Raw genomic sequence first — 26893 nt, forward strand, 5'->3', positions numbered from 1 at the left:
TTGATATGTACCTTCAGTACAACACTATTGAACCGGCAGAAGAGTCTCTCACCATGGCAAATACGTCAGACGAAAGCCATCCAACTCATTTATCACCTAGTGAACTAGGCACAAAGGAATAGTAAGGCATAGTCATCCCTCACTTGTGGGAAAGCCATTTCTCATCGCTACCCCGCAACCCCTCTTTACACCATACTGCCTGTGTTCCTAAAGGATCTATATTATGCTAACAAGCCGCAAATCATTAGTTGGGAAACATTCTACTCTAGAACTCTAACGCACATTTCTGCGAAACATAACCCGACTTCCAGAAAATCCACCTCTGGTGACGCCAAAACAACAGCTTCAGATGTCGATGTCGACCACGACAATTCAGACTCGGAGGACGACTACAACGCCGACTCGGACCCCGGCACCTCCTGGTTTTCCGAACATAATGCCCCACAGAAGGTCCTTGATTTCCTAACGCGCGAGACATTTCCTCTTGCGCCGTGCAATACCCTTCCCAATGCTACGGCTATATCAGACAATGGCAATGGCGGTGGCAGCAGTATCCGGTCAATACGGAGAAGAGCAAAAAGGCTAAGCGGAGCCGAGAAGAAGAACCAGCCTAGCATCCTGGATCTGGGAACAGGAAACGGGAGCATGCTCGCGCTACTGAGAAAACGTGGTGGGTTTGCGGGAGATATGGTGGGGGTTGATTACTCGGCCAAGAGCGTCGAGTTGGCGAGGGAGTTGCAAATCACCAAGCGTCATGAGGCTTATCTAAGTGATTCTGATGAGGAGGATGACGAAGGCTCATGGTCTGATGATGGAGGCGAGACCAAGGTGGAAGACGAAGGCGAAGAAGAATGGCATGAAATTCGATTCGAAGAATGTGACATTCTGAATTGTCAAGAGGACCTACAAAGCAAGAAGGTTCCCTGGTTCCCGTATGACAAGGGTGGCTTCGATATCGTGCTTGACAAGGGGACGTTTGATGCTGTGAGTTTGATGGTCGAAAAGAGCGAGTGTGAGCGGTATCCGGGGATTGCGGGAAGCCTTGTGCGCAAGGGCGGATTCTTGGTTGTGACAAGTTGTAATTGGACCGAGGAGGAGGTTGTGAGGTGGTTTACTTCTGCTGAAATCCAGATCAATGGGAGTGGGAAGCTGGTTGTGTGGGGAAAAGTGCAGTATCCCCGGTTCAGGTTCGGTGGGCAGGAAGGACAGGGGGTTTGCACGGTGTGTTTCCAGCGGGTTTGATATCTAGATCGTCATTCGTATACTCCGTACTTTCCCATCTGGAGAACCTTTCACCCTTCATCTGTGTGTGAAAACCAGTTGGGTCTTCCACTAACAATGGCACAGATCAGAGGAGCGTCAAATGTCTTCAGAAAGTATATTCTCCGATTATATAAATCAACCACCTACTTTCTAGCTATCTGGCTGGCTGGCTGATAGAGAAGCAAACTCCAGCCCATGCCATGCCTCTATCCAGTGGACAGTTCATTCTGACCTTGAATCTTGGCTTAGACTGGCAAAGAGGTTTGATAGGCAACCCTCATGCAACGCGGAAAAAACAAACAAACTTAATGGGTAGACTGATTGGAAGCACGTAGTGCCATTTAGGCATCGCCAGCACAGCTTCGATTCCCTTATGCTTACGGTAGGTCATAGTCTCCTATTTTCATAGGTTAATCCCCGCTTCAACGACAACTGCAGCGCCTGATATGAAGACGAGTTTGATCCTAGCTCAGTTGTCTCTGCTACTTGGTACAGTGGTCATCCATATACAGCGGCTTTATGTAGAGGCAGTGCAACCACCAGCAGACTCGTGAATTAAGCATACACTGTACCTAGCACTGCTGAACTATGCCGACCTGCGGGGAAATACAGCCTATTGGGCAGAGATACTGCAGTGATGCAGCTAATAATCATGGTTCTGGGTTGCAAAGCAACCCGCGTATGAGGCCGGAGGAAAGAAGTGGTCTAGACACAAGATTAATATCTATATAATATGACTACTTATAGGAAGAAGCCAAGAAACAATCATAATGCTAGAATGTTCTCCGTTGGGATTTATACATGGAATGGGATAGGGCCCATGCAATGCGGCCTTGTATGGGGAAAAAAGGAACAGTAGATGGGAGAATCGGGTGGGCAAGAGAAAGGTACAATAGGAAAATTGCCAAAGCACGGCATAGACGGTCAGGACAAAAGGAAATATGTGATATAATATACCCTGGGTTTCCATCATGCAGCAGGGTGCCCCAGCCAAGTAAACGGGGCGGTACAGTCCCTGAAATGGTCATACACGCAAAGGGGGTCTCCAACTCCAACTAGTCAAAGCATTCGCAAAGTTCACGCAGGGTGTCGTACATGTCATGAGAGGTATAAAGTTTGAGGCGGTTTAAAGAAATCGAGTTATTCGGTATGACTAGACGGGTATGAGGACTAGTTTATTCCTCCATCCGTCCAAAAACACCGTCGTCATCGTCATCCGCGTGAGCGGGGCGGCTGCCAAAATCAACATCAGCGTTGCGGGTTTGACGACTGCTGCGGTCCGTGTTCCCTAGCCTAGCTTCGCGCTCGTCCGACACCTTGTACGACATTGAAGGATTGTAGGACAAAGAAAGGAACATGTCCTGGTGGGAGTTGCCGAGGGTGGTATCAGTAACGCTAGCCCCTGACCCTGACCGACCAAAATTGCGGTTCTCCGAAGAACTAGCCTGGTCGAGGAAGCGGGACGGAAGCGGGGGCACTGGTGGAACACCAGGAGACGCCGATGTCGGTCGCATCCGCGGTGTGCCAAAGTTGCAAAGACCGATAGCAGCAGCCAAATCCGCTTCGTCATCATCGGCAAGCTTGGCCTCGGCGGTTGGAGGACGGGCGTCGATGCTCGAATGACGGAAGTGCGAGAATCCGGGGGAAGGCCACGGTGCGCTCCCTGTAAACGAGCTCGCAGGAACAGACTGGAAGGAGTGAGAGTACTGCGGAGCCGCGTTGTTGACACCGAAGGGTTTCTCGGGCTCGATCGACATGTCGTCATCACTGTTGTCTTCATCCATCGGCGGCGGGGTGGTCTCCGCAGAGCTGAGTCCGTCGCGGAGTTCGGAAGAGGCGTCTGGTGAAGCGGAAGAAGTCTCCGACTCAGCATCAGGGTTTGCGGTGGTCGGTTCCTCAACATTCATGTTGACAAGAACAGACGCTGCTTCTAGCAACTGCACCTGCTGGTGCTTAGAAATCAAGAGTTTCGAGGTAATTGCCCATGCAGGGTCATGCTCCCACCTATGTTTCGATAACAGGTCAACCGACTGAAACTTCGCTACGGGAAGGAAGAGGGAAGAACGTGGTTTCAAAGGAGGAGCTGGTGGACCACGAAGGCGACCGTTGCAGAGCCGACATGGTACATTGGTCCAAACCGAGCTGAACGGCAGGATGGCAGAGGGGGGAGGTTACACACATATGCTTGGACAAGCAACTGCCATGCTTATAACCCTTCCCACAGCGATCGCAGCGAAGTTCGGGCCTGGAGCTTTTCCCTTCGCCCTTGACCATATGCCCACCCTCGCTAGCCCGGCGGTTGCGGTTCTTGGTGCTGATCGGCTTTCCGGGCGCAACACTTCCATCCACCGCGGTCTGGGCTGTGGGTGCGCTTTCGTGAAGTTGGCCGGGAGAGGTCTTACGAGCGACCAGCGAATCCCGACTAGGGCTGTTGATGCTGCGGGAAAGGTATGAACTACTGAAGGTAGAGGTAGCCCCAACCGAGCTAGACTCTAGACCTTTCCGACTTCCCCGGCGATGAGCAGGCATGGCAATTGCCACAGAGTCTGGAGAGTCCTTCAGTGTAGCAGCAACTGCGGCGGCGGCGTTAGCGGCGGCTGTGGTGGTCACGCTCTTTCGGCGAGTCACCCGATGGTTTGAGTTGACGGCACCAAGGGAGATGGAGTGGGAATGGTGGCGAGGAGCAGACTGAGGAAACGGGCGAGAGAGAGATAGTTCCTGTTAAGTAGAGAGAGCATTAGCGAATGTTTCAATGTCAGAATGTCAGACGGGCGCGGAAAAAAAAAAAGACACGCCTGACAAAGAAGACCACAGGAGCAAGGTACCTTGAATGAGGCCATAGTGGGTACGTGGGCTTGGGAAAGTCAATCCCAGAAAGCCCCTGGAGGGTTGAAAGCCAAAACTGCCTATTTCTGAAGTTAGTGGCTGTCTCAGAGGAGCTGAAGTCCGCGTGGATTGTCGAGCTGGGGAGTAAGGAAATAATAATGGGGAGGGCGCAGGGTACCTGTGGGCGAAGACTAGGCTCAGGGCACAGATGATAAGCAATTGGGCGAAGGAAGCAATTGACTATGGCGGAAACCAGGAGAAGGGCGAGGAAATATGACGGGTGTAGAAAAAGGTCTCAGAAAGGAGGAACAGTTCAAAGAAATTGGGGATAGCAAGAGGAAGAAAGTAAAGTGAGTGAGCGAGTGAGTGAGTTGAGTGAGTGAGAGGAGGAGAAGCCACAGGAGTCAGTCAAGGAAACAGATGACTGGAAGCCCAGGGTATCTTACACTTACGCCTCCGATACAACTTACAAGTGAGCCTGGACGTGACTTTGTGGGGCTAGTGAGTATGCGGGGTCGGCGATCAGACAGCCGAAGTAATTATTATAAATGTGAAGGTCGAGATAATGAAATATCTCGTAATTAATAATTTAAATAATAAAGCTCTCGTCGAACTGATTTCTACTGCAGAATGTTACTTGGGAGCGAGCTTGCAAATAAAGTCGAGCGATCAAGGCCGATTATCCTCAGCTGGTTCCTGACTAACGGGCGAACAGCAAGGCAGAGAGATTCAGAGGATGATGTGACCACTGACCACTGACCACACCTGGTAATGACCTGCTCCACCCGCAACTGGGAGCCGACCACGGGCTCTCCGAGCAGCTACTCCATCTGGACCGGCAGCTGATTGCCATGCTGCTTTCCCTTCCACTTTACAATGGATGAAATGTGGCCTTGATAAATTATTAGGGCTCCAGGGAAAAAAAAAAAAACCATGTCCGGTCTCCTGACCCCGAACCTAGGCACAAAGCGCTCACGCTACAGAAGGCCAAACTCAAAAATGCTGAGAGGCATAATCAGCGCAAACCATGGAATTGGAGGTGACATGGTTAGTCAGCTGGGTGGGTACAGGGATGATGTCATTGGACCATGGTCTAAATGCGGAAATGCCGCCCCCGTGGTGAGCGGGTGCGATAATTCGACATCACCTCAGCGGTCCAGACTCCGACACCCGAAGGGAGCCCTGAACATGCAAGTCAGAACATCTTCAAGTCGCCGAGAGTCAGTTTAACAGGCTAATATCCCTTTAGTCTCTCGTCTCCAAGTAAGATCCAGGTACCGGTAATACCTACCTGCTAGCTGAATCTGACAAACCCTGAACAGATCCGGGGCCGCTGTCCTTTCACAAGCACTCAGCTCCAGGGCTCGGCAGGTGGATTCCTCCCGTAGCAGGAGGCCAGTGCTGTAGGTGTACAACGTCATGTGCCAGCTTTGACCTTCCAACTTTTTTCCTGCTAGCTCCCAAAATATTTCTCCGTCTCAACAAGCCCAAAACACAAAACAGATGCGAGAAAAAAAAGTTTTGTTTGAGACCAGGTTGTCCTTGGAGCCTAACTCAGATTGGCTGATCCGATATCGCTGTCCCTGATAAGTAACAATGCGATTGAGTTGTGATCACCTGCGCAATCATGTCTTATCTCGACAGTTTCAGTTATTTTGGCAGAAAGCGTCCCCAGTCGGTTAATTGATAGTCATTATTAACAATTATCGACGATAATCATCTGCTAACTTCTAGGGCTCTAAGCTCGAGCTGGTCGGGTAATCATACTAATCTTAGGTTACCATCCCAGCTCCAAAAAAAGACAACTTGGGCGCACGGTTATCACTCTGGATCCGCCCGGTGATATATTTCGCCACTGGTCGCAACTCGCACGTTACCCTATCACAAATGTTCACCCCGCGCACTGTGCGAACAATGGGAATTTAGTTACTGAGATGCCCATACGCTACCGGAGAAGCTACAGCGCGTTGAGTGATATCGCCCGGCAAGCAGTCTAGCTAATATGGTGGCGTCTCAAATGCAGACATTGTCATCGTACTTATCCAGAGAGACCCCTTTTGCTGTATTGCGTATCTTGCAATAATACCATATACGCGACAATTCCTGAAACTTCTATCTTGCAAGACCGAGGCAATGAACTCGATGCCCAGGGCTACGGCCGCCTTGGTTTGCAAGAAAAGTGCAAACCAACAAGCTAATTAAGACACGATTCACGATTCTAGCGACCTGACTAGTAGGGACCGATAGCTCTTTTCTACCTATCTTTGACAATAGGTTCTATCTGATCAGTGATCATTCATGATGCTGCAGCCTAGCTACCTGTGTCCTGCGCTGTATAGTTCAAACAGCATCCCGTCTGATTGGCGGGTTGGATGGATATATATAATGCACGTGATCTGATTTTTTCCAGCTCAACAGCACAACAAATTCCTCAGGCCTCGATAATACTTTCACGTCACAGCCGTTCCCAAAATACCAGACTTTCGGGGAGGTTCAGGTCCACGATGTCACTCCACGCCCGTCTCCGGCCCCTTCCCCGCCGCCTAGCCACCCAGCCGCCCTCAGAATCCGCCGCTCCAACCCCGCACTTCGAAGACCCGCCTGACGGTGCAGACGCTGAAGACGACGCTGAAGACCTTTTCAGTTCCTTTCTCCCACATCTATTCCCCGACGATGCGCCTCAATTCCATGGCGACCCTGGCCAGTACCTCCTCTATTCGTCTCCGCGCTATGGAGATCTACAGATCATGGTCCCCTCATACCCGAGCCAGAGCCAGAGCGGGGACCGCTCAAAGGAGATTGCGGAGGGATTGCCGCGCTCTGATGGCCAGGTGAACCAAGTAGAGGAGGGGAGAAAATTGTTTGCGCATTTCCTGTGGAGTGCTGCCATGGTTGTTGCCGAGGGACTGGAGCAAGCTGATACTGAGTCGGGAGGCAGTGAGGCTGAGTTCTGGAAGGTACAAAAAGAGAAGGTATTGGAGTTGGGCGCTGGTTTGTCTCCCTTCTAGACTAAACATGCATGTGATGTGCTAATATGCTACAATTGCAGGCGCCGGACTCCCTTCCATAGTCGCCGCCCTAGCCAACGCCTCCATGGTAACGATAACAGACCATCCTTCGTCACCAGCTTTAGGCCCCACGGGCGCAATTGCCTCAAACGTCAAACACAATCTTTCCTCGAGCACAAGCATAGTCGACATTCGTCCCCATGAGTGGGGCACAACACTCACCACAGACCCATGGGCCCTCTCGAACAAAGGCTCCTACACGCGCATAATCGCAGCGGACTGCTACTGGATGCGGTCACAACATGAGAACCTTGTGCGTACAATGAAATGGTTTCTTGCGCCGGAGGGCAAAGTCTGGGTGGTTGCTGGCTTCCATACAGGGAGAGAGATTGTGGCCGGGTTTTTCGAGACTGCGGTTAGTCTAGGCTTGAAGATCGAGAGCATTTACGAGCGGGACTTGAACTCGAGTGCTGAAGAGGGAGGCGAGGTCAGGAGGGCGTGGGTTAGTTTCAGAGAGGGCGAGGGCCCAGAGAATAGACGGAGGTGGTGCGTTGTGGCCGTGCTAGGTCATGCTCCTGCTGCTGCAGGGACTGGAGCTGATGCTTAGTCACTGAGTCGAATGTATGTATACTTAGATATGAATATGATATAGATCAAATGAACTCATGCCGATGTCCTTTTAAGGTTTGAATGTTGTAGGGCGCCTAGCGTCGAGTTGTTTAATTTGAGAATGAGCTTGGCGGAAGAAGGGAGCAACGCCTTGCTCATTTCTAATCTACTCTATGATCAACCACCATTTCTATACAACAAGCCGAATAGACATATATCTATTTCCCCGCCTCAAATATAACTTTCTGTACCTTCATCGCATTGAACAGATCATACGCTTCGGCAGCCTGCGACAGAGGCATAATGTTCTCCGTCATAAACCTAAACCCATTAGCATTACCCAGAAGCCCGGACAAGGCATAATGAGCGTACCCAAGCAAGTGCTGGTTCTTCTTCAGTACCTCCAGCGCGGCATCTGACACCGATCGCACAGGACACCGCCCCATTTGCACAGTGACATTCTTTCCGTAGGCTTCACTCCCTGTCCAGGGAATCTGTACAATCGTAATTCGATCAGTAACTTGCGGTTCAAGATAAAAGAGCCCAGGTTAAGACAGCAGCATACCTCCCCATTATGAACCCCTACACTACTAATAACCCCCCAGGGTCTTAAAAGCTCAAACCCCATTCTCAAGGCCGGACTCATTCCCACAACCTCAATGACCGCATCTGCGCCTCGACCATTTGTCAGCTCAGAAACTCTCCTATGCAATGCTTCGCGGTCATTCTTGAAATCCCAGGGCTCTGCACCCAGCGACTCTGCTAGATCCAGCCGCGACGGGACACAGTCAACGGCGAGGACATGCTTGGGTTTATATTCAAGTGCGTTGATCAGAGCGCAGAGACCGACGGGACCGCAGCCAATGATGACTACAGTTTGCTCCGCGATCTGCGCAGCTGTGGCGTTCTTGAAGGCATTCTGCGCGGCGAAGTAGCCCGTTGGGAAGATGTCGCCCATTAGGACGAGGTACTGGGGAGAGACGCCGCTTGGGGCCTTGATGACTGTGCCGTCTGCATGGGGAATCCGCACCTGCGTATGTCAGTATAGGAAGTGACCTAGGTTCAAGGCCCCTGCGAGCGAGTCGATGAGGATATTCTTACGTATTCAGCCTGCGCGCCATCAAGGTCATCGCATCCTAGGAGTGTGTTCTCATCACATCTTGATGAAAAGCCCTGCGTGCAGTAGAAACATGTTCCGCTAATCCAGTTAGTCCGTCAAGTATCAGCATGCATTGTATTCCACAACTCGACCCGAGACGAAACAAGAGATGAAGTATGAATGCAACTTACCAAGACGTCGTAAATGCCGAAACAACTACATCTCCCTTCTGCACAGTCTTCACTGCATTACCGACCTCCACAACCTCACCTGTTACTTCATGGCCCATGACAAACCCTGTTCCGGCGGGTTCAATGCCGCGATACACATGGAGATCGCTGTATCAACTAATCAGGTTACTTTGATCTCAGACCAGAAGGACTCGAAATGAAAGTTGATTATCTACCTTCCGCAAAGCGCGGTATATGTTGCCTTGATGATAATATCCTCTGGATTCTGAATCTTGGGAATTGGACGCTCTTCGACGGCGACTTTGTAGGGGCCCTTGAAGACCACGGCGCGCATTGTCTGGCCAGGCATCTTGCTCTGGGTCGAAGCTTCTGTTGTATGATAATCCCTTCTTCCCTTTCTTTTATTTTGACGCGGGGTGCAGGAGTAGCTGGATAAATCTCGGCACCATATACGATACACGGCTACTCCAAAAGCTGGGCAGGTGGGGCTGTTATGACTGATCGGACGGTTCGCCGATCTGAGGAAGAGCAAGCAAATTGTCTCCGGAGGCTAACGTAGTCTGAGCAATTCCAGGGGTTATTGAATAAGGTGCATATGTGCTGGAGTCTTTAATATCAGCGAGGCTGGGGTTGGAAAAGTGAATGGATTCAGACGAACTGCCTAACTATCTGTCGAAAACCACAGCAAAGAATTCAACCGATCTGACTCTCAAAGCCTAACAGCTATGAAGACAAGCATGTGTAAAATGTATAAGACATCCAAATTTGACCACCGAGGTTCAACCTCGCCTCAGTGGAATCTGTAGTGCTGCGTAGATGGCAAAATTACCATTCTGAACCAAACCGGAAGACCGATAACGCCCGGATAACGCCATTCACTCTGCGCCATGTCAAAAAGATGCTCATGGTAACGTCCATTCCGCAGGCAAAGCCGTACTAGCCGTGCCCAGGAGGATAGCCGTTGCCCCGCTGATGTGCCTGCTGATATGCTTGGAGCATGGCCACGCCTAAGACCGTCCCTAGCACACCACGCACAGGAGTTCCTCCTCCAAGATGAATTTCCCTTCTTTGTATTTCTCGCTGCTCTCGTACGCCTTGTCGTACTTCCATCCTACCGTTTCTTTGCATTGCCTGCATGAGATGTCGCGGACGATGTGTCTTCCGGTGGTCATGCTACGCTCCACAGCATCCGACGTGTTGATATTGACAACGTTATTGAATAGGTATGCTTTGCCATGCTGGCCCCGGAAATTCTGCGAAAGGAGACAATGTATTAGCAGCAACTCGTTCATAGACGGGTAGGGATAACGAATACTCACTCGACTAATGATGTCGTCATAATCGGCCAAATGCGTTTTGCATTGCTTGCACCCGAAGATTTTGGCAGATGTAAGGTAAACGTTATAAGATAGACCCATCTTGTTCTGTTGTTCCTGCCGGCCTTTCCGAGCGCTACTGGTCAGGAAAGACCCTTAAGTTTCCTGGAATGTGAGCTGCACAAGAGCTATACGAGTATATACGGACGGTGTCAGTTTGGAGAAAAGGGTAAGAGTATGGAGATCCAGCAAAGATGCACCGTCTGCCGTGGATGTTCCTTGCGGTGGAAGTGAGTGGAGTTACAGGCGGGGAAGGAGATAGCTGCGGAGACAACACTAGGTGACTTCACTGAGCCCGTGACGATGAGCCGGAAGTAAAGAGCTTGATGGATGATAAGCAGGTATTCGCAGAGGTCAAGTTTTCAAGGATTGTGATTTCGTGATGACTGTTGAGGCTGATGAGCTGATTTGAAGTCAGGGAGTCGGCTGCAGGAGCGGACAGTGGAGAAAAGACAGCGCGATAAAGTCACGGGTACGAGGGGCTGGATCACAGTTGAAGAGGACAGCAGGATATCATACAGAGATATCAAGCAGTTCCGTTGATTGCACAGCTGGTCATGATATTATTAGGCCGAGAATGGAAGTGTGGTCGGGTGATCAAATGTGTATGCTGAGCAAGCCTGCCATCAACCACCCACTATTCCTCTGCGGGCATCATTGACTGATCATGGGGCAGGAGCTCCGAACCACCACGACGTTACTCTTTAGTGAGCTTGTATGTGCTGGCCTAAGTATCGAATCATTTAAGAGTCCATACAATTATTTCATCCAGTTTCTGATGCTGCGATTCAATTGTATGTTTACTAATTAACCGCATCATCATCACTTACAGAGATCAACTGGCACATATGTTTCAAGCCTTCTAGAAAAAAAGCTCAGGATTTACTTTAGTAGATTAGCTCTCCTGATGCCCCTGAGACCGGACAGCCATGCATATCAAAGAGGCTTGCTTCTCATGTCTGTACTGGGGTAGCCTGGATGCATCATAGCCGGATCTAAGTTTGGCGGCCGAATATTTCTTGTATAGTCTGCATCGCGCAATTTGAAGGGAGGACCGACTTGAACCAGAATAGTCAAGGCAACTAGAATAATGAACTAACGTTCATCGCTGCCCGAGACAACCTTTGTTGTCCTCCCAGAATTGTCTGCATTCAGTATGACCCCAGTGTTCTGTCCACCACTCGCCAAAGCTATCCTCCACGTTCTCGTCCACCTTGGGTATCCTTTCATCCCTCTTTAGTCCACAAAGGGCACATGCGTGTGGGGCCTTTATAGCTCCCTGACTGGTTGTAGCGACTATGACACGAGTGTTGTTGGGGATAACCTGCACTGGGCGCCTCCCTGCTGCCTGAACAACGGAGTTGAATAATGAAGCACGATCCCGCCACATGTTAATGATATCCACGGCCTCTTGTTGCTCCTTGATGTCCTCATTCCTATTGATACTGCTTAATTTCATCCCGCCTGCCTTGCCCGAACGCGCGGGGCCGATTCGCATACTCTGACTCAGAATTGAATCCCTTTTCCATCGTAGAGTCCGACCTGCAACAATCCTCGCAACAGTCTTTAGAGTGCAAGTGATAGACTCAGCTATTGGATTTAGAGCATCCTTTTGTGGCAAATTTCTCTTCGCTTCGGTGCCCTCTTGGCGCAGGCGCTCAAAAAGCTGAGGGAATAGCTCTAATAAAATCGACGGAGGTGGAATATTCGTTGGGCGAACTTGTACCGTCGATGACGACTGTTTGATAGCCTGTGCTCTTAGGCTTGCAGTGGCTTTTGTCGGTTGCGTCAAGTTTCCCTTCTTGCCGGAGACTTGGGGCTCAGGGACCTCCAGGTTGGAGTTTTGACTAGCCTCCGTAGGTCCATCAGAAAAGTCTCCCCAGTCTTCGAAAGGTTCTTCTTCCACGGGCAGTCTTGGTTTCGTGTACTGTACGTTACTGCGATTTATTGTACGTTCAGGCTTTTTATTACCTTGATGACCACTAGTCATCGGCTTCTCCTGTATTGTAAATGATTCCATGGGCCCTAATAGATCCAGCGTTCCTAACGATCGTGAAGCTGAATTGTGGTTTGGTGGAGCCTTGGGTACCGGCTTGTTCACAGCTTTTTCACTCTCAACTGACTCGGAAGTCGGTTTTTGGGCGAGTTGGCCAACGATAACCTCTGCGGACTCAAAATCACCCCAATCATCGCTGCCATTATCCGAAAATCTCTCTAGGGTGGCGTCGAAGAGCACATCGTTATTATTCCCGCCCTGTGGTAGCTCAAAATTTCCGAAATCGTCTAATTGCTTGAGCTGATTCTGGAAGCTTGGCTGGGCTGACAGCGCCTTAAGCTCGTGTGGATGACAAGGAGAGAGTTGAGACGGTGTAGCGTCTTCGAATGAATCCAGGCCGGGAATCAGCGTTGCATCCTGAGATGAAACTGCTTGCTGGCATGCAGCTCTTGAAGGCTGGCTAGCAGTTGCTGCATATCCGAACTCTGCGAACAAGTCTGCCGACATCGAAAACCGAACCACGCACCATTAAGAGGATGGGAAGGGCTCGTAGGGAGACCAAGTCGTGCGTTGGTATACTGGGTATAAAATCGCGACGATTTTCGATTTGATCAGCTAAGTTTCAGCCTGTAATCACTTAACTATTTTCTTTCTTTCAAATCAGAGTGGAGATATAATTTTAACCCTCGCTTTTGGTAGGTATTTGTCTGATCGAAATAGGTGTTCCGTTGAGTGTTGACAGTTGGATCCTGTCGGCGGGGAGAAGACCGATGACGATCCCACCCTTATCATGACCTTCGTTCAATTGTACCTCCGCAGTATCTCTATTAATCTCTATTGATTCACTTTACCTTCGCTCCCTGGGACCATCATCATTCGCATCACATCCATATGGAGAAATGAGGGGTATTGAAGATTCCAGGTATATTTTCAGAGTGCGCTTTTTCTGTTACCGCGGTTTTGTAGTTGACGATTTCTCCAGACAGCGTTGGAATAGCCTACTCGACGGCCGCGATACACCCTCAGACCTCCGAAAGGCCCTCAAGTCGGAACAAGAATATAATATATGCAACGATGGGCTGAGGTCAATATGTTGGAAGGCACATATCCTCTCATATGCGCTCGGATTCTATGCTTACTCAGATTTAGGCATTTCTGCTATTTGAAGACCTTAGTCGGAAGCAATGGCCGGACAAAATCTCGGAGGCGCGTAGCACGTATGTTGCACTGAAGGAACATTTTCTGAAGTACATCGAGCATCCGAATGATCTCCAGTCAAGTATCGATCCGCTTGCGGATGATGAACAGGTTTGTGATTCGGGGCATCGATGGTAGATCGGGCGGACTGATTTCTTTCTATCAAGTCTCCCTGGCAAACTCTTCGACAAGATGAACAACTCAGGGCGGAGATATCCCAAGACGTCGATCGGTGCTTGCAGGAGAATCATTTCTTTCATGATCCCGCTACTAAGGCCAAGATGATTGACATATTGTTTATCTATTCCAAACTCAACCCTGATCTGGGTTATCGCCAAGGCATGCATGAGCTACTGGCGCCTATTTTATGGGTTGTCGATAGAGATGCGATTGATCCCAAATCTCGTGAACAGTTTATTCCTACCGGGCAACTGGAGAGTTCCATGCTTCAACTCTTGGACTCCGAATTCATCGAGCATGACGCATTCAGTTTGTTCTGCTCGGTAATGCAGAGCACCAGAATTTACTATGAACACAATACACATCGATCCATGAACGGACAGGCTGATGCACTTCCGATTGTTCTTCGATGTGAGCACATCCATAACGATCTACTTGTGGCGACAGACCTGGAGCTCGCCGACCATCTACAAGCGCTCGAAATTTTGCCGCAGATCTTCTTAACGTGAGTCTTCTTCTTATCGTCTCATGGTGAATGCACTGGCTGACTCGCCGGTAAGTCGATGGATGCGTCTTCTGTTTGGGCGCGAGTTTCCCTTCCAAGACATGCTTGCGATTTGGGATCTTCTCTTCGCCGAAGGGCTCCGATCCGAGCTGATTGACTTCGTGTGTGTGGCGATGCTACTCCGAGTCCGTTGGGAGTGTAAGTCCTCCTGCATCTCTTCCAGACCTAAAAACTCATATGAACAGTACTGAGCTCTGATTCATCGAGTGCTTTAACTACGTTGCTTCGTTATCCCTCACCGCACCCTCATGCTCCACTGAGCTTCGTTCATGATGGATTGTACTTGGAACAGAATCCCACGGCTGAGAGAGGATCATTTATCATTTCCAAATACTCGGGGAAGCCTCCCGAGTCATTGAGAATGTCCGACTCGGCATACAGAATCCGCCCAGGTCGGAGATTCCAGTTCCGCGGTGATGTTAGGAGCAACAGTGGGACAAACTCCCCCCCCACATCATCGGCAAGAGATAGTCCGTTGAGCATCGAAGCTCTCCTACAGGACGTGTCTGAGGGCATACAGCGACGGACAGAGACATGGGGTGTGGCAAAGGCTGTACGCGGAGCCGTCAGTGAGGCGAAGAAGAATATGCAGTCAATGCAATCGGAGCAAGTCTCGCGGCTGGCGAGCACCCGGAACTCGGTACCTAGTGCGACTTCATACCGGGAACTCGAAGCCACAACCCAATTGAAGTCCAGGATCGAAGGTATCTGGGAGAGAAACCGAAGTCTTGCCAAGTCACTGGGGGAAGCAGTGAATGAGATTCGCTCACAACTGGCGGATATTGTGACTCTGAATGCGGATACTGCAAAGTCCGTGGAACAAGCTCTTACAAAGGTTGAATCCGTGCAGACGACTCTCGAGACCCGCTACTCGGATGTGAATATAACGCAGGATTCCCTCAGCGTTGAAGAACCAGCAAATAGAACAAAACAGTCCGACAACTCAACAACTGCTGATGGGGCTTCTACGAGCTTAGAGAACGACAAGCCTCCACGCGCCTCGTTTGATTCCAGCGTAATCAACACTCCTGGTTCCAGGTCTCCCATCGAGAGCGATACTGGGCAACGCAACATTTTATCCCCAAAACCTGTGAACAAGGCCAGGCCCCTACGAAACCCTGCCCGACCATTGTTGGCAAACTCTGAATTCGCGTGGATGCTGGGTGGCGATCGCCATCTTTCTAGTTTTGTTAGCCCTGCATCAGTCCCGCCAGAACAGTCGAGGCATGGTGAACCGCGAGCTAAACAGGGTGCGCTCTTTGGCAATGGCGAAGTTGAGCAGAAGCCCAACCCTGAACCCGATGGACTGGCGATGAAGAGTTTAAGAGGCACTAAAGATCCAGGGTAAGAAGCCTGCTTTGTCATGAATAGATTCTATATACCCCAAGCTATCCAACTATCAACCAAGGTAGCTGTGTTGTGTATTTTTTTTTGGTTCGTTCTACTCCCGTGCCGTCATTATCCCGATCCTAGGCCTAGATTCTGCACTGAGGCTCAGATCCTGTGCAACAGTCTACGGAAAGGTCTTGGGAGTCGCGATGCAGAGAAGTAATTACATCACCACCTTTAGCACACTACGGCGCGATACGACACGAGATGCTGGCTTATAGTATTTGGGCAGATTTTAGTGATAAAGCTAGACGACCCTTATAGCAAGGATGAGGCCAAGGTAATGCTGTTGGACTGTATTAGATTCTTCTTCCGACCAAGGGTCACTCTGGCCTCGCAAGGATTTACACTTGATTGTTATTTCTAACGGCCTTCTCAGATAATTATATGAATCATACGCCGGACCTTTTTCTATTCAAAATCTTGTGTTCGTTCATGTGTGATATGAGAAGAGTAGACAAAAAGCGAAACAACGTCATCGTCTGCGACCCTGCTTAGTACCTTTTCACGCTGGATCTTTAATTCAGCGTCACTCCCCACTTTCCTTCGACTGAACCACACCTACGCGGTCATTTGCTAGACCCTCATAGTTACTGTATTCTTTGTTCGCCTTGGGGCCAGCGGCTTTACCCCACCGCAGCATTATCATACTGGAACCTCAACTCTTCCCTTCGTCGGTTTCCACGCACAGTACTCGGCCCACGGCCCCGGCGCCTGCTAATAGGCGGTCTTTCTTTTCTCACTACTGCTGCAGCCGGTTTGCAGGGAAAAATTCTGACCAGCGTTTCAATTCAGAGTCTGGTTTTGGAGGAGGGTGCACATAGAAATCAGATCTCGTCTTTCCGCGCGTGCTCTTCGCCACTCGGACGGTGCCTGTGACCTCCTGGGGCAGCTGCTCACTTCGGCCTCCGTTAGCCACCAGACTTCCGACCTTGCGTCTCTCGCTCCTTTTGACACCGATAGCGCAGCTAATTCCGGTGCCCTCTATTCGATCATTTTCCTCCAGTTTATCCAGTCGCCTCTGCGCACCATTTTACGCGAGCTCGAGCCCTGATAAGACAAAAGATTGCGAGACCGAGCCTCCGCACCGAGCAGTCAAACCGCGAGAATACAGCAAAGAAACCGGGGGTATAGATTTCTATGTCCACAGCCACGGCGACCCTCTGATGTTCGACCGTCCCATGTAGCACGAACCATCGTTGTTCCGACTTAGCCTCATCTTCACTCCGTACTCAAGGTTGCGCCGTTTAAAGCAGTCGCTCTCAAACGGCCCGACTGGTACTGGCCGCTGGGCCGTTGATTGCTTGGAAAACTATGGGGGCTGCTTCATATAATCCCGATGGTTAGTTTAATGCCGTTATTCTTCCCTTTCCCCTGGACTTGCTCCTATTGTTCCATTTGCGGGGCAACAAACATCAGACTTGTATGGGTGCGAGACCGGGACGAACGAAACGACAACGCGGGAATCAAACTTCGAGCGCAATAACATAAGATGGAAGGGAGATGCTGCCCGACTCTCGTCTTTGCTTCAAGCTTGATTTCCGCCTGCACGTCTGACTTGAGACTCGGAACAATTCTGAGCACCGCGTTGCATATTTCGTAATTTGGCTGGAACAGTCGAAAGATGCTAACGATATTGTGAATCGCAGGCGAACCAAGTCCTTTATCGTCCCCGTTGGGACGATTATCAGAATCTCCGGAGGACGAGCCTTTCATGACACCTCTTTCGGACGACCAAAACGACTCGTCAAAATACTCGGTGGAAAACACTTCAGCTGGGTTTGATGTCCTTCCAAGGTGGGTAAATCACCAACAGCGGTACCCCCTTGCATTATGGGCACGGCACCATAATGCTATTGTATAAACCATAATCGAGACTAAAAACCACAATTTGATATCTTTTTCAGGTCTCCACTCCTTGAACAGCATGAACATGGACTTGGCCCATCCGGTCTAGATCGTATACGCTCCCAACCGCCCTCTCGGGTCTTTACACTTCCAAACATGTCCACCTCTTCTATTGGCGCGTTGAGTCCTCGAACCCTCTCCCCTTCACCGCGATCTCTTTCATCATCGAGAGCCAACTCAATGGCTGTTTCGTCTAGCCAAGATATAAATACGCTGGAAGATCTTCATCGGTTTCCCTCCGAATCATTACATTCTTTTTCTTTTGCGCAACAATCCGAGGAGCTATTACACACTCGCCAGAACATCCTGAAGAGATCTATAGACTTTATGCGCGACCGCTTCAAATGGGGCCCCGGTAGCACGACGGGGGTCGCCAGCCCCCCGAACCGTATGCGCGGCGATACGGACACGCAGACGATGGTGGATCTTCTGTCCCAGTCCAGCATCTCCGGGGCTTCCTTCGGACCCATGACCGGACCTGCCGATGTGGGAAGCGACAATTTCTTTGACAGGACATTTACCGATCTTCAGCGACCACTGCCAGAAGCCAAGGACTTCGGACAGCCTCCATCGCAACTCCCAGCGCAACCTCATTTAACCTCCAGTCAGCAACTACCTCACGAAAGAAGAGGGTTAAAGTCCGCTCCTGCATCCAGGCGCGTAAGCTTAAAACGTACATTCACGGACGTCAGTTCTGCTATACCTCAGCGTCAACTGATAGAATCTCTAGCACAACCATATCCGACAGCAGACCCCTTTTCCCCGCTAGGTACCCCGATCATTGGATCCGTTTTTCAAACTCCGGCCTTGCACACCCATAGCAGCAAATGGAACCCTGTCTCACAGGCCGTTTTCCGAACTGAATCCAAGGCACCCTGGACCATCCTAGCGGCGAATGACTTATCATGTCTTGTATTTGGCGTTACACAGGCTGAAGTCCGCAAGCTGAGTATCTTAGAGGTCGTACAAGAGGACCGACGGCAATGGCTCGAGTCAAAACTGCGAAATCCCACCACCGATGCTGCAGCCAAAGTTCGGCCGTCACCAGATAAGTCACGTATGAAACCCCCTGTCCCGAAGTCCATGGGCATGGGTAATGGTGTCACAGCACAGCTGCTCAGTAAACCTCCTTCTCGGGCCCGACCTTCGAGGAGAGCCCAGACCGATGACGGCTATGGATCGAGTGCCTACACTGCAAGACAACTTAACCACCCGGCAACCAAATCGCGCGGTGTTCTATTATGTGGTGATGTAGTTCCCATCCAAAAGCGCAATGGTGCGAAGGGTTCCGCAAGCATCTGGGTTATGGAAAAACGTGGTGGTTTGATCTGGGTTCTAGAGGAAATTCAGGAAGATGTCGCCTACATTGACTGCGACGAGTCTTGGAATATTACCGCTATCCGTGGGGCTGCTGAGAGAGTTTGGGGCCATGGGATGGCCGAGATTGGTCAACATCTCACGAAACTTCTTCCTCAACTGCCTTCAAGCAGCTTGAAGGCGCCGGCGGAGAAAGGCCTCAGCGAGGTTGCCGATATTAAGTACTTCGCAGCGTCTACTTCTGGGGCGATTTGCACCCCGGTCACGGTTTCTAAAGACGAGCGCCCTCGCTCTTTGCGAATATCTAGCTACCCTCACGTCGCCGGTATCATGGTCTTGTCGTCCTCGAGCCTAAAGATCGTTAGCTCAAACTCGGTCTTCTCCTCAGTATTATTTGGCTATGAGCGGCCAGAGGGACTTGACATAACGGACCTCATACCCGGGTTTGACGACTTTCTATACGTGATCTCTGAGGAAGAGAATGTGCCTCTAGTAGACGGCGTCGTTATTCCGGAGCTCAGTTTTCGAAGAGCACGGACCCTTTCCATGTTACGGGACGGCAAAGCGAATGTCGCGTCGGTCTTCCTGGAGCCTGCTGGTATTACGGCCAAACATCGCGACGGATCTACGATTGCTGTGGATGTTCAGTTACGCGTCGTGAAGAGCGGGTCAATATTCCCAAAGCAACGCGAGAAGAAAGGCGATATCGAGGAGGCGGCTGACGATGGGCCCGAAGGTGCCGTCACAGTAACGGAGCTTGTGTACGCTCTATGGATCACCTATTCAAGAAATATCCACTCTCATGGTTCGCCGGTGCGCCCTCCTACACCGCACGAAGTATCTTCAGCGACAACAAGCTCGTCTGAAACCCCGACTCCTAAGCCTTCCTTAGGGACGCCCACTGGTCCTCGACTTACCGTACCGGAGGGCATGAAATCCAGGATACCAACGTCGACTTTGAGCCAGCAGCTTAGCGAGGCAGCGTCGGAGCCACTGACCGACAAACCTGTCCAGCCGGTGCCGGAGGTGAAGTCAGCTAACAACAAGGAGGCTCCCAAGAAGCGTTCCATATCGGATTATGTTATTCTCGAGGAAATGGGTCAGGGGGCGTATGGTGAAGTCAAACTTGCTCGCCTCAAAAAGGTGCCCTCCAAGAAAGTCGTGCTCAAATACGTGACTAAGAAGAGGATCCTGGTTGACACATGGACCCGTGACCGTCGCCTCGGGACTGTTCCATTGGAGATTCACGTCCTAGATTATCTACGGCGGGATGGCTTGAAACATCCGAACATCGTGGAAATGGAAGGATTCTTCGAAGACGACATCAACTATTACATTGAAATGTTACCGCACGGGCTTCCGGGGATGGACCTCTTTGATTATATCGAACTGAAGACCAACATGGATGAACAGGAGTGCCGAAATATCTTCGAGCAAGTCGTCAGCGCCATCCACCACCTGCACACCAAAGCTCTGGTTGTCCACCGTGACATCAAGGATGAGAACGTGATCTTGGACGGTGAGGGGAGGATCAAGCTAATCGATTTCGGCAGCGCGGCCTATATCAAGAACGGGCCGTTTGATGTCTTTGTAGGAACGATTGGTAAGATATCTGCCGCAGTCTTTCTTGTCCAAAAGCTTACTATTATTCTAGATTATGCCGCACCTGAAGTCCTGCAAGGGAAGTCATACCGAGGCAAAGAGCAAGATATATGGGCGCTTGGTATCCTGCTGTATACGATTGTCTACAAAGAGAACCCATTTTACAACATCGATGAGATCCTGGACCACCCTCTTCGAGTCCCGTTCATACCATTCTCGGAGGATTGTATCGACCTGATCAGGAGGATGCTCGACCGGGATGTGGACAACCGCTTGACGATCGGAGAAGTTATGGAGCACCCATGGATGGTCGACGGCTGAACCGAACCACGGTCTTCACTACTCATTTTGGATAAGCCAAACTGCCACACAAAAGCAGCTTATATACCGACATTGCATACATGACATGACATGGATTTTGAAGTCAACAACGAAATTCTTTACCTCTCATACCGACATATTCTCACGCATAACAGCAATTCAACAATAATGCCCTCTTAACGCATAACGACCAGAACCGACCCGAAAGGAATATAGTTAATAGTTACGACGGATGGAAGTCTGGATGGGCTCTTTGATGCAGTAAATTGGGTTCGACCTAGTACATAGCGCGCTGTCTTTTTATCTTTACTCTCTTTATCACAAAAGACTAGTATTAAGTGATATAGATGTGAGGAGATAGCCAGATACCCCATGATATAGGATTCTTTAGTTACAGACTCATCTGCATGAATTGGATTGACATGCCAAGCCACGAACTTTTGGACATTGGTGCCTGCAACAATAGAGTGTGGACTATCGACTGCTCAGAGGCACTAGTACTACGGAACGTAGACCACTGAGTGCGGGGTGAAGAGGGGAACTACATCTCGGCCGGACTGTCCATGGAAGGCAAATCATCGGACAAACTCCATCGCGGTGTTCTCCGTATTAGTGTCGTTCCACTTCTCTGTTGGCGAGAGATGGAATATGGCACGCCAGGCCCAAATCCAATGGTCGGCCTGGGCCTGACTAGCCAAGTCCCCCCTTGATTTGACTCGTCTAGACTCCCAAGCTGCTGGGTCACTGCGGTGGCAAAGCCTTAGATTGTCCGGCCGACGCGGACCGTGGGCTGGTCTGACTGGCCCGGGACACAAGGAACGGGGGGATGGACTGTTGAATGGGAATTGATAGACGAGATGGACAGGAGAAGTCGAATTTGTGGAGTCGACGGGAGCCTGACTCGCTGGGTCTCACGTGATGCGCGGTTTCTGTGATCTTTAGCTCGCCGGACGGTTCTCACTGTGAACAGCAGGAGAGAAATACAGTACTGGTAGGGGATGATACTAGCAGGGGATATTTTGTATTCAGTTTCCTATGCTGTGGTAGGTGGAAGATCCAAGTGCTGTATCTTTAGCAACTGTCAAGTGGGGGGCCACCCGTAGTCTTAGAGTGCTATCGATAAAGACCAATGTGGGGGAATCAACTGTTAGTCCAACGGTGTGTTCTTGTTCAGTGATAGGAGTGCTTCATATGGACATACGGAGTAGTCCTGATGGTAACATTCCGGGCTCCTCGCTGCAACATTCCAATAATCAGTTAGAGATGGTTTGGACTAATCTGACACCTCCGTTCCACATCGCCTGACCGAGTGGGCTCAGACTGTCTTGCTTCGAGGCCTTCTCCTCCACTTACAGTAACCCACCAGCCTTACACATCCACGTCTCCCGATCCCGGCCCAACCGCTTTCCTCTTCACTCTTCTTGGTTATTCTCTGCCGTTGCTTGCTATTTTTTCTGAGCGCCGTCCTCATTGACCTCAATATCTGGCTTTCGCTCTTGCCGAGTATTCCTTGCCTTGGCCTTGCTGGCCGACTGTCAGCTCTTATCTACTCCTGGTTACGCGGCAAGTCCCATGGTTCAAGTGCGAACACCACCTCTTGCCTGTCCTCCAACCGTTGACCGTCTCAACCCTGTCGCTTGACCGGAATCTCGCTCCTCCTGACCCCAAGCCTCACGCCATTTTCGCCCTTGTCTTCTTGTTTGTGCTCTCTTCTTCGTCGACATTCCTGCTCATTTACTCATCCACTCATCTCTTTATCTTTCCTTCTGTTTCATTCAATGTTGGTGGCCGGGGTTTGGCGCCATATCAGCAGCTGATTGCGGATATCAAGGATGACCACCTTCTGAAGACTGTGTGCTTGCGGGTCCCCGCGGTATCACTGACTGCGTTCTCGAAATCTTTTGTTTGTGTCCGGGTTTGGGTGCTATAAACTACTCGTTCATTTACCGCGTCTTGCTCTCTATCCTATTTGTCTACCCCGCCAACAATGGCGACAGTAGACCCTGAGATCGTGCCTTTCCCTGAGGCTCCCACTTCAGCGAGCCCAAGCTCATCGGCAGACCAAATCCCACTCGAGCAGCCTCAGAAAGTGAAAGGGCGACATAGGCTACTACAGGGTCTCCAGCGCTTTTCCTCCAGTCCGTCGTTGACCCGGCGCAATCGATCTCGATCGGCGTCCACCACCTACCGTCAGAATGGGGCTTCGTTGTCCTGTGTCTCGCTCTCTCAGTCAGCGTATGCTCCCTGCTCGAGCAACGGAAGCGCAACACAGCTCTACGGTGGTCTGAACATCCGTCCTACAACCCCGGGGCCCACTGGATCGCATGCGGCAGATGATCAGGAAGGCAATGCGCGTATTCGGTTTGTCGCGGACACCATCAACGGGCCGCAGCCTAAGAAAATTGCGCTGCCCACTGAAATGAGGCCTGGATCTCGGGGCGCTATGCTTGAAGACACAGCTCTCGTTGCAAAGCCGAAGAAGTTCGATTTCTGGGGCAAGATGCCTAATGAGCTCGGGATGCTGATATTCAGCTATCTCACTCCAAAAGAGATCATTCGCTGCTCGACGGTTTGCAAATGGTGGCACAAAATGTGCTATGACGGGCAGCTGTGGACTGTTATTGACACCACGGACTACTACAGCGACATATCATACGACGCGCTCATGAAGCTCATTATGTCTGGTGGCCCTTTCATAAAAGATTTGAATCTTCGGGGATGTGTCCAGTTGCGAGAGCGATGGGAGAACGAAATCGATGAGGTCACGGCCGTGTGTCGGAATGTCGTGAATCTCTCTTTGGAAGGAAGCCGTATGGACAAATCTCCTGTCCACTCTTTTCTTGGGCGGAACCAGCGACTGCAGTACGTCAACCTGGCGGGCCTGGACAGTGTTACGAATGCAACGATGAAAATCATAGCGAAGTCATGTCATCAGCTACGGACTCTAAATGTCTCGTGGTGCACAAACGTGACTGCCTCAGGCCTAAAACGAGTTGTAAAGGCTTGCCCTATATTGGCAGATCTTCTGGCCAGCGAAATCCTTGGGTTCGATGAAGTGGAACTTTCCTCGGAGCTATTCAGGCGGAATACCTTGGAGCGTTTGGACATTAGCCGGACGGATATCACCGATGAGAGTCTGAAAGTACTCATGCACGGCATCGACCCGGAAATAGACATACTGGAAGAGCGCGCTATCGTTCTGCCTCGACGACTTAAGCACTTAGATCTCCACCAGTGTTCTGGGCTTACGGACAACGGTGTGAAGACTCTCGCGCATAACGTTCCCCATCTCGTAGGGCTGCAGCTCTCGGGTTGCCCTGAGCTGACCGATAATTCCATTGTGCCCGTTATTCAGACAGTGCCACATCTCACCCATCTGGAGCTCGAGGAGCTGGGGCACCTCAGCAACAGGACGCTTCTTGAGCTTGCAAAATCTCCATGTGCTCCCTTCATTGAGCACATTAATGTCAGCTCCTGCGAATCCCTGAGTGACCCGGGAATGCTCCAGGTGATGAAAAGCTGCCCGTCACTTCGATTCGTCGAGATGGACAACACCCGCATCTCGGACTTGACTCTATCGGAAGCCAGCTACCGCGTTCGCAAGCGAGGCTATGACGAGAACCTTCCTCAGATCGGCCTGCGCATCGTTGCCTTTGACTGCCCAAATGTAACCTGGGTCGGCGTAAGGGACATCTTAGCAGGAAACGCCTATATTCCGCGTCAATACAAAGTCCCAGTTCCTGAAGCGGTATCCGTCATCAACCAAGCTCTAAACTCTAGCAAAACTTCTGTATCAGCATCAGCATCCGAACCCTCAAAGCCAATGATCTCGCCTTCGATCACACCACCGCCCCCACCCACCGTTTATCCGAACCACATCATCCAGCTGAAGTGCTTTTATGGCTGGCAAGCGACTGTGGAGGAACATACCAAGCGCGTTCTGCGCGGCGACCTGGCGGCCGCCAACCGTCTTGAGAAGAAGTGGTTCGATTACATGGTTGCTACCGAAGAAGCAGGTCTTGGTGGTGCTGGCGCGAGAAGACGACGGCGGAGAGCGCGTGAGGCAGAACGCATCTATAACGAGGATGACGAAGAAGAGCCGCATTTCGGATTGCTGGGGGGCAGACGACGAGCACGCAGCGGCGGGAGCTGTGTGGTCATGTAAGCTGCCTTTACTGCGCAGGGGTTCATGGTACTAAACCAGCTCCGGTTCGGTGACCGAGGGTTTGGTTATCCGTTTACATTGGTCGGATGCTGGGCAGTCTCGATGCTGTGCTGGTCATGGTCCTGCTGAGGCTGCCTACCCTGCTCAATCATGTCATGTCACGTCATGGACAGACAGAAATGCTCTGCGACACAGCATTGCAACGAACACACAAACCCTAGTTCAATGCCGATACCGACACCTTCCTTCTCAGATCCTGTCCGAGCTCATGAAGTAATCGCCATGTCCAGACGGTCATTGGCCATGCTTTACCTATCCACCTTCTCAATTGTGTTGTGTCATATCATGTCATATCCTGTCCTAGAATGGTTGGTGAAGCGGAAGTCTGATTTCAAATACTACTGGGCCGCGTCTCGCACCATCGAATTTCCTACTGTTAGCCTATTAGCCGGTCTTTTCTTCTTATGCTATATCGGGGATCTTGCATTTTCAGTCCACATGCATGTGATTTTGCTGTTGGGAGTTACTGCGTAACTTTACTACATAGCTAGACGAAGAATGGTTCTCATGGTATGAGTATGACGAGTATTTCATTTGGGTATCCCTTGAACAGTAAATCACGTTCCAGTTGCAGATGTGCAAGGTAATGCTGAGATATGAAAAGGCAAATAAGATAAATGGACTCCTGAGATGCGATGCGAGGCGAGGCGAAGCGAGATTAAGCGAATAGATACGGAGGATCTAGATCTCGAAGAACCCACCATCGCTTTCACCATCGCTCTCAGCTGGCGCTGGAGCGGTGTGTTTCGCGCTCTTCCCTCTTTTGCTATCGGACGTCTTGGTCCTGGGTTTGGCATTTTCCTTGCCACCAACTGTCTTATCGCCGGTATCCTTCTTCGACAAAGGTTTCGATTTTGATTTCGACTTTGTCTCCGTCTTCGTTCCACCTTCAGTTCCGCTGTCAGCGTTTGAATTCAACTTGCCCTCCCGAAGCAGATCAAGCGTTCCATCTTGCATGCATTTCTCGACGGTTTGCAGCATAGCTTTCTTCTGGGCCGTGGTGGCAGCGGTCACAATTTCTTCCTCCTGTGTTGGACCCTTCTCCATCTGCACATCCTCATCCTCATCCTGACCTTTGCTCTTCTTCTTTTTCTCCGCATAAATCGATATATACTTTTCCGTCAGCGGGTAGTAGATAGTGTAATTGAGATTCACGTTTGCGGTATGCAGTCGCGCATTCAATTGCTCTAGCTTCTTCTGCTTAGTTGCTTCATCGATGTCACTATCCTTGGCTAGCTCGTCTCTTTTCCTTGTGAGTCTCTTGACTTCCTTCGTTGCTGTTTTGCGGTCTGTACGGCACAGAACATATCAGTACCAACTCCACCCAGCCCAAACAATGAATAAGTCAAGGTATATTAAACATAAGCTGGGGAGCATACCCAAAAATCTGACAAAATGATATTTCTTAATCATCCGCGACCTCTCACGCCGCCTCTCCTCATCCGCCAATTCCTTCTCATACCCGGCCAGCGCCCGCTCCTGAATAACACGCTTATCGGCGGACAAGTCAGATTTCGCGAGGAGACGCTTGACGTCGCGGATGCGGCGCTTGAGCTCATTAACGGAGGGGTGTTGCTTTTCTTCTCCGCGGTCTGGTTGAGACTTTGATTTCGATTTGTGAGGTCGGTCTGGGTAGGGTGTTTTGCGGGGAGTTCGGGGTGGTTTAAAGTCTTTTGGCATTTTTGCAGTTGCCTAAATCGAGACTGGGCTTGGGTTTGATAGGTGTGAAGCGTTTACTGTATAGAATTGATTGGCAGAAATAATAATGGCTGAGAAAAAGTGCTGGAAGATTATCGGGCCGAAGTTGGAGTGCGGGCGGAG

The 26893-nt window shown here is 50.6% G+C and overlaps 10 protein-coding genes across 10 annotated transcripts; 5 read left to right on the forward strand and 5 right to left on the reverse strand.

Annotated features, from left to right (window-relative positions):
- Positions 1-53: 53 nt before the first annotated feature.
- Positions 54-1242, forward strand: BDW70DRAFT_157505 (putative S-adenosylmethionine-dependent methyltransferase; the record flags this gene model as incomplete). Its single annotated transcript, XM_073740364.1, has 2 exons — positions 54-121; positions 249-1242. The coding sequence occupies 2 exons, from the start codon at positions 54-56 to the stop codon at positions 1240-1242; spliced, it is 1062 nt and encodes a 353-aa protein (XP_073598738.1).
- A 722-nt stretch (positions 1243-1964) lies between these two features.
- Positions 1965-4721, reverse strand: BDW70DRAFT_130882 (putative C2H2 finger domain protein). Its single transcript, XM_073735896.1, has 4 exons — positions 4536-4721; positions 4089-4169; positions 3443-3981; positions 1965-3267 (listed from the first exon to the last, which is right to left on the reverse strand). Exons 2-4 carry the CDS (start codon positions 4101-4103, stop codon positions 2439-2441), a joined length of 1383 nt encoding a protein of 460 aa, XP_073598739.1. The 5' UTR covers positions 4104-4169; positions 4536-4721; the 3' UTR covers positions 1965-2438.
- Positions 4722-6593: 1872 nt separating this feature from the next.
- BDW70DRAFT_148304 (putative nicotinamide N-methyltransferase) lies at positions 6594-7704 on the forward strand (the record flags this gene model as incomplete). Its single annotated transcript, XM_073738849.1, has 2 exons — positions 6594-7080; positions 7139-7704. The coding sequence occupies 2 exons, from the start codon at positions 6594-6596 to the stop codon at positions 7702-7704; spliced, it is 1053 nt and encodes a 350-aa protein (XP_073598740.1).
- Positions 7705-7814: 110 nt separating this feature from the next.
- On the reverse strand, positions 7815-9694 carry BDW70DRAFT_130891 (alcohol dehydrogenase family protein). Its single transcript, XM_073735897.1, has 6 exons — positions 9212-9694; positions 8997-9143; positions 8808-8904; positions 8272-8736; positions 8079-8200; positions 7815-8027 (listed from the first exon to the last, which is right to left on the reverse strand). Exons 1-6 carry the CDS (start codon positions 9343-9345, stop codon positions 7925-7927), a joined length of 1068 nt encoding a protein of 355 aa, XP_073598741.1. The 5' UTR covers positions 9346-9694; the 3' UTR covers positions 7815-7924.
- Positions 9695-10015: 321 nt separating this feature from the next.
- On the reverse strand, positions 10016-10414 carry BDW70DRAFT_157509 (putative Yippee zinc-binding protein Moh1; the record flags this gene model as incomplete). Its single annotated transcript, XM_073740365.1, has 2 exons — positions 10016-10249; positions 10316-10414. The coding sequence occupies 2 exons, from the start codon at positions 10412-10414 to the stop codon at positions 10016-10018; spliced, it is 333 nt and encodes a 110-aa protein (XP_073598742.1).
- A 1060-nt stretch (positions 10415-11474) lies between these two features.
- Positions 11475-12897, reverse strand: BDW70DRAFT_148306 (uncharacterized protein; the record flags this gene model as incomplete). The annotated part of the gene is made up of 2 exons (XM_073738850.1): positions 11475-12803; positions 12862-12897. The coding sequence occupies 2 exons, from the start codon at positions 12895-12897 to the stop codon at positions 11475-11477; spliced, it is 1365 nt and encodes a 454-aa protein (XP_073598743.1).
- A 174-nt stretch (positions 12898-13071) lies between these two features.
- Positions 13072-15760, forward strand: BDW70DRAFT_122485 (GTPase-activating protein GYP6). The gene is made up of 6 exons (XM_073734799.1): positions 13072-13290; positions 13351-13468; positions 13518-13676; positions 13733-14250; positions 14306-14448; positions 14496-15760. Exons 1-6 carry the CDS (start codon positions 13268-13270, stop codon positions 15656-15658), a joined length of 2124 nt encoding a protein of 707 aa, XP_073598744.1. The 5' UTR covers positions 13072-13267; the 3' UTR covers positions 15659-15760.
- Positions 15761-17703: 1943 nt separating this feature from the next.
- Positions 17704-20847, forward strand: BDW70DRAFT_157512 (serine/threonine-protein kinase; the record flags this gene model as incomplete). Its single annotated transcript, XM_073740366.1, has 2 exons — positions 17704-20527; positions 20579-20847. 2 exons carry the CDS (start codon positions 17704-17706, stop codon positions 20845-20847), a joined length of 3093 nt encoding a protein of 1030 aa, XP_073598745.1.
- A 1729-nt stretch (positions 20848-22576) lies between these two features.
- BDW70DRAFT_122515 (F-box domain protein) lies at positions 22577-25622 on the forward strand. The gene has a single exon (XM_073734800.1). It carries the CDS (start codon positions 22835-22837, stop codon positions 25010-25012), a length of 2178 nt encoding a protein of 725 aa, XP_073598746.1. The 5' UTR covers positions 22577-22834; the 3' UTR covers positions 25013-25622.
- Positions 25572-26765, reverse strand: BDW70DRAFT_122529 (Efg1 domain-containing protein). The gene is made up of 2 exons (XM_073734801.1): positions 26452-26765; positions 25572-26361 (listed from the first exon to the last, which is right to left on the reverse strand). The coding sequence occupies exons 1-2, from the start codon at positions 26750-26752 to the stop codon at positions 25754-25756; spliced, it is 909 nt and encodes a 302-aa protein (XP_073598747.1). The 5' UTR covers positions 26753-26765; the 3' UTR covers positions 25572-25753.
- Positions 26766-26893: the final 128 nt, after the last annotated feature.

The sequence above is a fragment of the Aspergillus foveolatus genome (genome assembly GCF_047715535.1).
Source record: "Aspergillus foveolatus strain CBS 279.81 unplaced genomic scaffold BDW70scaffold_9, whole genome shotgun sequence".
Taxonomy (NCBI): Eukaryota; Fungi; Ascomycota; class Eurotiomycetes; order Eurotiales; family Aspergillaceae; genus Aspergillus; species Aspergillus foveolatus.